Below are 11,259 nucleotides of genomic sequence, written 5' to 3' on the forward strand. Positions count from 1 at the left end.
CTCCATTGTTGTGTAATCTGAGGTTTTTGTTTTCTGGGTTTTGATGAACTTCAGAGAACTCTGGTGGGGTTCAAGTTTTTGAGGTCTCGGAGCCATGGAGGGCTGGAAGAAGCCTTGCGGAGCAGAACCCTGCTGGGAATTCGTCTCTGATTTTGGCTGAAGAGAGGACTCAGAGGAAAGACCCGCTGGATGATTTTAAACCCTATATGGGTGGATGGAATATCAGCAGCCAACATTACTGGGCTGTAAGTTCTTTCCCTGATTTCAATTTTGGGTTCTGTTTGTTGCAATGACTCTGTACTAATCTTCTTCTCTGTGTTCGGGTTGTCTTATATGAGTTGGGTTAGGAATCACGAATCTCTACACTGGTATGATATTGTCTACTTTGAACATAAGCTCTCGTAGCTTTGCTTTTGGTTTCCCCAAAAGGCCTCGTACCAGTGGAGATGTATCCCTTAGTTATAAACCCTCCCAACAATCCTCCCCTTGAACAAAGTACACCATAGAGCCTCTTTTGAGGCCTATGGAGCCCTCGAATAGCCTCCCCTTAATCGAGGTTCGACTCTTCTTTGGAGCCCTTGAACGAAGTACACCCTTTATTCGACACTTGAGTCACTTTTGACTACACTTTTGAAGGTCCCACCTTTTTTGTTGGACATTTGAGGATTCTATTTACATGACTAAGTTAAGAGCATGACTCTGATGCCATGTTAAGAAACACGGATCTTCACAATGGTATGATATTGTCCACTTTGAGCATAAGTTCTATGGCTGTACTTTTGGTTTCCTCAAAAGACCTCATACCAATCGAGACAGTATTTTTACTTATAAACCCATGATCTTTCTCTTAATTAGCTAACGTCGGACTCCCTCCCAACCATACTGAACATTATGATTGATTTGGTGGTTGTAAGAGAGTGACTTTGTAGTCCTTTTCATTCTTGTTTTCTTCTTTTTTGTGAACCGAAAGGCTTAAACACTGATGAGAACTAATATGAACTTTGGTTTGGGTCAGTTTGATTGTGAATTCTGGCTAAATATGAACTTGGGTTCCTGTTTTTAGGACCCATCTTCACTACTTGTTGTGTCCTTTGACAATATGTTAACCATGGTGCCTTCTGTCCTGTTCCAATCTGATGCAGTCCGTTGCACTTACTGCTGTTCCATTCTTTCTCATTGCTATTGCTTGGTTCGTGCTCTTCGGTATATGCTTGTTCATCACCTGTCTATGTCGTTGCTGTTGTCGGAGGGAGCCGTATGGCTATTCTCGAACGGCCTATGCCCTCTCCCTTGCTTTCCTCATATTCTTCACCATCGCAGCAATGTAAACATCCCTCTCCCTCCAAACTGCAGTATAAATCTTCTAATGTGGCTCAGAAGTTAATGTGAAGATATCTTTGTTTTTCTACTTTGAATCAGTGTAGGATGCATCGTGTTATATGTCGGTCAAGGGAAGTTTCATAGCCGTTCGTCGAGCACGAACTAATAAATTTCTATTCCTATTATATATATATATATATATTAACGTAAAACATATATCGATCTTTTTTGTCTCGTTATCACAAGGTTTACTTTTTAGTAATGAAATCGGTATCTATACATAAAGTCAACCGGTTAAGTTTGACATTTATGATCGAAAGTCAACATGTCATTAAAATATTATATTAATAATATTAGTGTCAACCACGAACGTGAGTTTAGTCAAAAACTCCAACTTGGTACTCAGAAAAAACATTTTTGTTCGATTTAGCTGGTAAGTTCAAATATTTACCTCACTATAATGTGATGTAGTTTATGAGAATTTATACGAACAATCTTAAAAGAAAAAGTAAATTAATCGCTAAATTATGCTCATACTAGAGTAAAAGAAATTAAAAATATTTTAAAGAAATAGATTATTATTATTATTATGATTATTCTTACACGTCCAAGGAATAATGGAAAGGTCCCACTTCACATTCGTCCGTTCATTCCAATTCCCAAACGATATGATCCTATAGAGCCAAATTGGGAGAAAAATCAGCTCAGATTCTGCGAAGCTCCTTCTCTCAGCTATGTTATCCCTTCTTCTTTGCTCTCTTCTCCTCTTTTCCCGTTCTTCACTCGTCATTTCTGCTATCAGCGCCATTCCCAGCTTCGGTACTCATGTTTTCATGTCTTAATCTGTTTCCTTTTGAAGAACAAAGAAAAAAATGAGCTCCATTGTTGTTTAATCTGAGGTTTTTGTTTTCTGGGTTTTGATGAACTTCAGAGAACTCTGGTGGGGTTCAAGTTTTTGAGGTCTCGGAGCCATGGAGGGCTGGAAGAAGCCTTGCGGAGCAGAACCCTGCTGGGAATTCGTCTCTGATTTTGGCTGAAGAGAGGACTCAGAGGAAAGACCCGCTGGATGATTTTAAACCCTATATGGGTGGATGGAATATCAGCAGCCAACATTACTGGGCTGTAAGTTCTTTCCCTGATTTCAATTTTGGGTTCTGTTTGTTGCAATGACTCTGTACTAATCTTCTTCTCTGTGTTCGGGTTGTCTTATATGAGTTGGGTTAGGAATCACGAATCTCTACACTGGTATGATATTGTCTACTTTGAACATAAGCTCTCGTAGCTTTGCTTTTGGTTTCCCCAAAAGGCCTCGTACCAGTGGAGATGTATCCCTTAGTTATAAACCCTCCCAACAATCCTCCCCTTGAACAAAGTACACCATAGAGCCTCTTTTGAGGCCTATGGAGCCCTCGAATAGCCTCCCCTTAATCGAGGTTCGACTCTTCTTTGGAGCCCTTGAACGAAGTACACCCTTTATTCGACACTTGAGTCACTTTTGACTACACTTTTGAAGGTCCCACCTTTTTTGTTGGACATTTGAGGATTCTATTTACATGACTAAGTTAAGAGCATGACTCTGATGCCATGTTAAGAAACACGGATCTTCACAATGGTATGATATTGTCCACTTTGAGCATAAGTTCTATGGCTGTACTTTTGGTTTCCTCAAAAGACCTCATACCAATCGAGACAGTATTTTTACTTATAAACCCATGATCTTTCTCTTAATTAGCTAACGTCGGACTCCCTCCCAACCATACTGAACATTATGATTGATTTGGTGGTTGTAAGAGAGTGACTTTGTAGTCCTTTTCATTCTTGTTTTCTTCTTTTTTGTGAACCGAAAGGCTTAAACACTGATGAGAACTAATATGAACTTTGGTTTGGGTCAGTTTGATTGTGAATTCTGGCTAAATATGAACTTGGGTTCCTGTTTTTAGGACCCATCTTCACTACTTGTTGTGTCCTTTGACAATATGTTAACCATGGTGCCTTCTGTCCTGTTCCAATCTGATGCAGTCTGTTGCACTTACTGCTGTTCCATTCTTTCTCATTGCTATTGCTTGGTTCGTGCTCTTCGGTATATGCTTGTTCATCACCTGTCTATGTCGTTGCTGTTGTCGGAGGGAGCCGTATGGCTATTCTCGAACGGCCTATGCCCTCTCCCTTGCTTTCCTCATATTCTTCACCATCGCAGCAATGTAAACATCCCTCTCCCTCCAAACTGCAGTATAAATCTTCTAATGTGGCTCAGAAGTTAATGTGAAGATATCTTTGTTTTTCTACTTTGAATCAGTGTAGGATGCATCGTGTTATATGTCGGTCAAGGGAAGTTTCATAGCCGTTCGTCGAGCACGCTGGACTATATAGTAGATCAGGCAGATGGAACTGCTAAAAACCTCAAGAATTTGTCAGTTTATCTTTCTTCAGCTAAGTCTATCGGAGTCGATTCGATATTTCTGTCTACCGACGTTAAGAAACAAATCGACGACATTGGCACGGAGATAAGTTCTGTTTCTTCCAATCTTACTGATGCAGCAGCTGATAACTCAGGCACCATACAGAGAGGCCTAGATGAAACGTTAGTAGATCCTCTTTTATCAAATTTCAGTGCTTTCTGTGACCCCGAGTAACACGTTTTCGTGTCGTATATTGCAGGCGACTTATCCTCGTTGTTATTGCTGCTGTTATGCTCTTGTTGGCATTTATTGGATTCTGTAAGTGTGTTTACTTTGTAAATGAATTATGAACTGACCATAATTGAATCTTTCTTAAATCGTTTCTGCTACCTGATCCAGTATGTTCCATCTTTGGATTGCAGTGTATCGTATACACGTAAGTATATCTACGGTTTCGTTTTCCTCGTACAAAACGTGTTTTTGATGTCATGTTGTAGACGATTGAACACTTTCTTATTCTCTGCAGCTTGGTAATATTTGGTTGGATTCTCGTTGCTGTCACGTTCATTTTATGTAGCGTGTTTCTTCTTCTTCACAAGTAAGGGTCTCGTTTCACCGATAAAGCATTTTATAACAAATTTTGTGAGATCCCACATCGGTTGGGGAAGAGAACGAAACATTCTTTATAAGGATGTGAAAAGCTCTCCCTAGCAGACGCGTTTTAGAAACCTTGAGGGGAAGCGTGAAAGGGAAAACCTAAAGAGGACAATATCTGCTAACGGTGGGCTTGGGCTGTTACAAATGGTATCAGAGCCAGACACCGGGCGATGTGCCAGCGAGGAGGCTAAGCCCTAAAGGGAGTGGACACGAGGCGGTGTGCCAGCGAGGACGCTAGGCCTCGAAGGGAGGTGGATTGTGAGATCCCACATCGGTTGGGGAGGAGAACGAAGCATTCTTTATAAGGGTGTGGAAACCTCTCCCTAGGACGCTGGGCTTCGAAGGGGGGTGGATTATGAGACTCCACATCGGTTGGGGAGGAGAACGAAACATTCTTTATAAGGGTGTGGAAACCTCTCCGTAGCAGATGCGTTTTAAAAACGTTGAGGGAAAGCCCAAAAAGGACAATATTTGATAGCCATGAGCTTGAGCTATTACAAATGGTATCAGAGCCAAATATTGGGCAATGTGCTAGCAAGGAGGCTGAGCACCAAAGGGAGATGGACACAAGGCGGAGTGCTAGTGAGGACGCTGGGCCCCGATGGGGGTGGATTGTGAGATCCCACATTGGTTGGGGAGGAGAACGGAACATTCTTTATAAGAGTATGGAAACCTCTTCCTGAGTACAATATCTACTAGCGGTGGGCTTGGGCTGTTACAAATTTGATGCTTGAAACAGGCTCTCTCTTGTTCAAGAAGTGCTCTTGTTTTATTGAATATCATCTCTATCAGCTCCGAATTGATTTCTTTTTCTTTTTCTCGTAGCGTGGTCGGAGATACATGTGTTGCAATGGAAGATTGGCTGCAGAATCCCACCGCCCACACGGCGTTAGACGATATTCTTCCTTGCGTCGACAACGCCACTGCCAAAGAAATTCAGTCCGGAACCAAGAATGTGAATTACCAACTTGTAAGTTTGGTCAATGGAGTGATCAACACAATCTCAAATGCCAACCCCCCTGCAAATGTCGCCCCTCCTCTGAATTACAATCAATCCGGCCCGTTGGTGCCGCCTCTTTGCAGTCCGTTTCATTCCAATCTCACGGACCGACACTGCTCGGTGAATGAAGTAGAACTGAGCAAAGCTCCTGAGGTAAGAGATATCTGATATAGCTAGCTCGAACAAGCACGTACAATGCAGCCTTTTACTGTCGAGTATCATATATCTAGCTAGCTCAATTCGAGTATGATATATGATATATGATATCTAGCTAGCTCGATTCGAGTATCATACATGATATAACTAGCTCAAACAAGCACGTACAATGCATTTTTCTTCGAAAATCTCGACGTATATCTCGAATTATTGCGTGCAGGTTTGGACGACGTTCACTTGTCAAGTATCATCCTCTGGCGTTTGCACCAACACTGGCCGGTTGACTCCAACTTTATACAACCAAATGACAGCTGCAGCAAACGTGAGCTATGGTTTGTATCACTATGGACCGTTCTTGGTCGAACTCGTAGACTGTACGTACGTTCGACAAGTGTTTACGGATATAAGTAAGAATCATTGTCCCGGGCTTCGACTATACTTGAAATGGATATATGTCGGGTTGGTTCTGGTGTCGGGTGCTGTCATGCTGTCCCTGATCTTCTGGATTATATACGCTAGAGAGCGACGACATCGGGTTTATACTAAGCAGTTTATTTCCAGAGATCCAGGAGAACAAGACAAGGGCAGCTAGGTATCAGTCCAATATGCATGACACTAGACACTCTTTGAGTACTTTTTCTTTCCATGTACATTATTTTGTTGCATGAGAACTGATAGAGTTTCACTTATTTGATGAACTTCATGTGATTTTATTTAATGGTTGCCTTCTGTTTCCCTTTTAAATCTTTTGTTCATTTAACCCACGAGACTAGAGACCCGTCTTGAATGGGGTGAGAAATCTCCGTTTAAACACAGAATGAAGGAGGGATTTGGGAGAGATTTTTCTCCATTAGCTAAATGAGAACAGGGACTCTCAAGCCAATCCCGATTCTGCGTGTGACAGGTCCAAGCCACGAGGCTAGTGACAAGCTCTGAATGGGGTGAGAAATTTTCATTTAAACAGGAAATGAAGGAGGGTGCGGAGAGAGATTTTTGTACGTTAGCTAAATGAGGACATGGATAAGGATAATCCTCGTGTATCGAGCCAATCTTTGTCCTGCTTTACTTTTATCTAGTAATAGTCTTGATTGGTCTGCGAAATTCGATGAGTCAAGGATAGGTCGAAGCTAACAAATTAAGAATTTGTGGCTCGTCGAAATGTGGTTCTTCAATTTCATTATCTTTGACTTTTCCAGCATCTATAAAATGAGGACAGTGAATTATCTTAAAAAGATCGTTGAATGAAGCGGAAATCTTTCTTTTTTTCCATCTATCACAAGGGGGCCTCAGACGAGGTAAAAGCTCATAGACATACCTACGAAGTTGATATATAACTCCAAAATTTAAGATAATTTGATTATTTTTATTTTTCCTTTTATTTGGAGGTTTATATTAGCGACTAAAATTAACATTTCATGAAAATAAAATTTAAATCGTTTTAAATATAAATAGAGGGCAATTTGGGCATTAAATAAGAAAACGTTCTATTGGATTAGATACTGGATAGGGTGAGAAGGACGTGTAATCCAAAGCGGCTCTGACAGCTTACGTGGCAAGTAAATGGGTAGTAAGACAGCTGTCAGACCAAACGGTACCATTTTTTGTCGTATTGGTATTTTTGGATTTAAACAGCCGAAAAGAAAAGAACAAAAAAGAAAAAAAGGTAAAAAAGCCGAAAGCTCATATACCTGAACCACAGGCCGGTTCAACTAACCCAACCGCCATAGGGTTGGTCGGGTTAAACATAGACATCATTCGCAACTTTTCCCACCAAAATAAAATTTTATTTATTTATTTATATATTATTTTTGCTGTTCAGTCCTCCTACTTATTTAAATTAATATTATAGTTTAAACTTGTAAATGTGCAAAAGATGAAGGGTATGATAGAAAATACGCCGCTCTATAAATTTGATAGGAAACCCAATAAATAGAGAGTGGAGTTGGAAGCTCAAGATTCATCCCCTTCTCTCTCTACTGTGACGAAAATGGCGGCAACGTCTCGAAGATCAAATCAGCAGTTCTCCGCTCGCTCTCACCGTCGACCTCCAGTTTCTCCTCCAGATCGGCCGCTTCCTTCTTCTGCAGAACGACTTCCCCGTCGCGTGTGAAGCTTCACGGTTCGCCTTCGGTTTCCGTGTCGTCCATGCGCTTTTCTCTAGACCGTGCGATTTCTCCGAACAGATCCGTGTCTGTTTCTTCTCGCTGCGGTGGGAAGGATCGAGTGGTGCAGAGGCAGAGCAGTTTGAAGAGGACGTGTATGTGTTCTCCTACAACTCACCCTGGCTCGTTTCGGTGTAGTCTCCATAAAGGTACTGTTTCGCAGCCTCACGCAGCGTACTCTCCAAGTAGGTTGAATGCTCGTAGATCGGCAATGACGAATTCTCTGGTTAGAATTGGAGGCGTTGAAGGCGATCTTGTGAAGCGAGCTTTAGCGGCATTGATTCGGCCTTCTTCTCATCAGCAACGACGCCGAGTTGATTTCAAGGTAAAGAGTAGCCGGCTGTCGATTATGTCCAAGGCCGAAGAAACATAATAATTTTTCGGCATGATGAAATTGCAAACAATCTCTGAGGTTAGCAATTGCCAAATCTCTGAAGTTCGACTAATCTTACGGTGTTATCGTTTTCTCTCCGGAGACCATTACCGGCATTCATCACTACAGAACTCTTAAATCTCCTTTGTACAGAAATTTTATAAACCGATATGACATTATTTGTGTTCATCGGTGCTCAGACCTAAAATTACCTAAAATTTCGATTAAATCGAGCAATCGATCTCAATCGAATCAAATTCACATCAACTAAAAAGGTTCATAACCTCACTAAACGGACCAGATTTTAGAATTAGGGTTTGGAAATTCCTCCATTAGCAGTTTTACCTCTCTTGAATCCTGAGTTCCTGCATTCCGTTACCTCCGCCATTTGATTTGACGATTTCCATGGATTCATTTCACTTCCATTGCCGTGGACTGCGATAGAGTTGTGGATAAGCATACAGCAATGATCAGGCTCTTTCATCGCCGCCTGCTTTGTCGCTTTCTGCTGTTTCTTTTGAATTCTCTGGAAGAGGTAAGAATTGGTATTGCTGCTTTTCCCTTTTCTTCTTGTGATCGGGATTTGTTTGTTTCATTTTTTGGGATTGATTTGATTGATTCTCAGCGGCCATGGATACGAATCGTTGTCGAGTTTTAAAAAGACCTTTCAAAAGAAAATTGTTCATGGGCCTCAATTCATAACAACATCCTCCCTCGCATATCTACTAATGGCGGACTCTGATGATCCTGTAAACATCTACATTTTCCTACATGATGAAGAACTTTCTGGGGAACTCTTCCCAGAGATAAAAAAAAGTAATCAAAATACAGAGCCACAAAATCGGTGCCTGAAAGGGATGAACAAAAGAGAGGCGGCTCAGATCTGGAAACGGGGCAAAGCAGAGGAGGCCTACCATGGCGGCGAAGCCTAGCTAGCAGATCAGCCGGATCACCATGCCGATGAATCGAACCTCCTTGGCCATTGCCCTAAAATCCTCACACTCCAAGTTCAAAACCATCATCATAGCCATTTTAGGGGAGAATTCCGGCACCATAGTTCACTGAAGGGCCGGACGTTTAGAGAGAGAGAGAGAGAGAGAAAGAAAGAGAGATAGACATACATACATATATATATACATATAAATATACAAACGCACACAAAGAGAGAGAGAGAGAGAGAGAAAGAAAGAGGGTTCGGAGGGGAAATCGCCGGCTGCCGGCGATACACAGCGAGGAAAAGAAGGATCTCCTCCAATCGCTCTGCAACAACGGAGCCTCATTCATGGCGGAGTGTGAGGCCGAACCCTAATTTTCCGCCGCTCTCCCCTCCCTCAATTTATAACCTCCTCCCTCTCCTTCCTCTATCAAACTAAAATTTAGAAAATTATCAATATATTTAAATTTAATAAATTAAATTACATTTTAGTCTCTAAAATTAAATTAAATGTCTGTTTGGTCGAGAATGATATATTTAAAAGTCACAAATTTATTAAATATAAAATTTAAATTTAAATCAATTAATTTTTAATATTTTAAATTTATTAAGAACATATAAAACACAACTTTAAAAATTTAGATATTTAAGGGAAACAAAATAAAAAGGATATATTAAACATTTCAGTTAATTTAGCAAATTTATTATTTTCTTTTTAAAATGTTGTATCTCCTTGAATAAAATTAGTAGTAATAAAATATTGTTAAGAATTGCAAACAGAAAGCTTTCATAGCTCAGTTGGTTAGAGCACCCGTTTAGTAAGCGGGAGGTCTTGAGTTCGACTCTCAATGAAAGCATTTTTTGAAATTATTATTTCCTCTTTCTCCCGCAACTGTAAAATCCAATTAATTTCCATTAATAAATATAACAATTTTGAATTATATAATTTTACAATTTAATATCTAAAATATTATATTATTTATTCATTTTAATTAATTATTGTTTTGTAATATTAAACATTTAATTTGAAGAAGGAATAAAAACATAATAATTATTGAAGTACTTAACTAAAATATAATTAAACTTTGAATTATACTATCCATAAATTCCTGAGAATAGTTTTGAATTTTATGTTAGTGACAAACACGTCTCCATCACCCGCTCACCCGCCCAACTTTCGTGGAGGAGAGAGACTATTTAATGAACTTATGGATAATTGAAATGATAATTGATGTTTTATCTACTGAGTTACATTCAGAATTTGTAAATAACAGGACCCTCAAAATAAGAGAATTGGGTTCGGTATGGATTTCTTGTTTCTCGCTTTTATTTTCATGAAAACAAGAAAAGAAAAGCAAAAAAGAGAAGCCAAAATAAGAAACGTTATCGAATGAGCTTCGAACCTTGTTTAAGGTTTATCTTAGGTGAAAATTTAACTTATTTGAATAATAATTGATATGTACTTCTTTTGAGATCAGAGATTCAAATCTCCATGATTTTCTTCTATTCTCGTGGAATTGTGAGATTCTGAAGTTCGATTTACGAGACATTTGTTGAAAAATTGTTTTGTGAAGTATGAGAGTGTTTAGACGGAAATTTATGCATGTAAGGTGTTTGATAAAAAGCCTGTAAGCAAGAGGAGGTTAATAAAGTGATGGAAATAGCCAAAGCTGCTCAGGAATCATGGGCAAAGACTCCATTGTGGAGGAGAGCTGAGGTTCTTCACAAAGCTGCTGCGATTTTGACAGAACACAAAGCCCCCATTGCTGAGTGCTTGGTGAAGGACATTGCAAAGCCGGCCAAAGATGCAGTGACCGAGGTACTGTTGTTGTTTTTGTTGGATTGTAGCTTTCTCCATGAAAAATATGAAGTGGTAATGGTTTCTCTGCTATGTCTAGGACAATACTACTTTTAGATGATAACGCACATTTTGTCTCAACCGTTTATCTTTCGATTTTGTATGACTAACGTTTTACTGAAACATACCCTGAACTTTACCTTTGATCTTTCATAAACGTTTTAAAAGATTTTTAGAATAGAAACTTGTTAGAACGTTGGATGAAAATTGAGTAATGGAACGGTGTGATGGTGACATGAATTGTAACTTGTGACATGGAATGATGTGATGGTAACTTGAATCGGAACATAAACAGGGATCTTATCAACTTGTTCTAACTTAGGATAATAAGTCTTACTTCACTATCGAGAAACGAAAGAAAACTTTCATCTTCAAGTTTAACTCAGACATAGCTTGCTTC

General features: G+C 39.8%; 2 protein-coding genes and 1 non-coding gene across 3 annotated transcripts; all 3 read left to right on the forward strand.

The window, feature by feature from the left end:
• The first annotated feature begins 1,977 nt into the window (after positions 1-1,977).
• Positions 1,978-6,276, forward strand: LOC111785485. The gene is made up of 9 exons (XM_023665882.1): positions 1,978-2,139; positions 2,252-2,442; positions 3,340-3,521; positions 3,617-3,901; positions 3,979-4,037; positions 4,119-4,155; positions 4,246-4,317; positions 5,202-5,529; positions 5,753-6,276. The coding sequence occupies exons 1-9, from the start codon at positions 2,055-2,057 to the stop codon at positions 6,122-6,124; spliced, it is 1,611 nt and encodes a 536-aa protein (XP_023521650.1). The 5' UTR covers positions 1,978-2,054; the 3' UTR covers positions 6,125-6,276.
• A 1,129-nt stretch (positions 6,277-7,405) lies between these two features.
• LOC111785483 lies at positions 7,406-8,266 on the forward strand. Its single transcript, XM_023665880.1, has 2 exons — positions 7,406-7,412; positions 7,466-8,266. The coding sequence occupies exons 1-2, from the start codon at positions 7,406-7,408 to the stop codon at positions 8,065-8,067; spliced, it is 609 nt and encodes a 202-aa protein (XP_023521648.1). The 3' UTR covers positions 8,068-8,266.
• A 1,518-nt stretch (positions 8,267-9,784) lies between these two features.
• TRNAT-AGU lies at positions 9,785-9,858 on the forward strand. The gene has a single exon. It is a non-coding gene; the product is annotated as a tRNA-Thr (tRNA).
• Positions 9,859-11,259: the final 1,401 nt, after the last annotated feature.

Source organism: Cucurbita pepo, unplaced genomic scaffold (genome assembly GCF_002806865.2).
Source record: "Cucurbita pepo subsp. pepo cultivar mu-cu-16 unplaced genomic scaffold, ASM280686v2 Cp4.1_scaffold000504, whole genome shotgun sequence".
Lineage (NCBI taxonomy): Eukaryota > Viridiplantae > Streptophyta > Magnoliopsida > Cucurbitales > Cucurbitaceae > Cucurbita > Cucurbita pepo.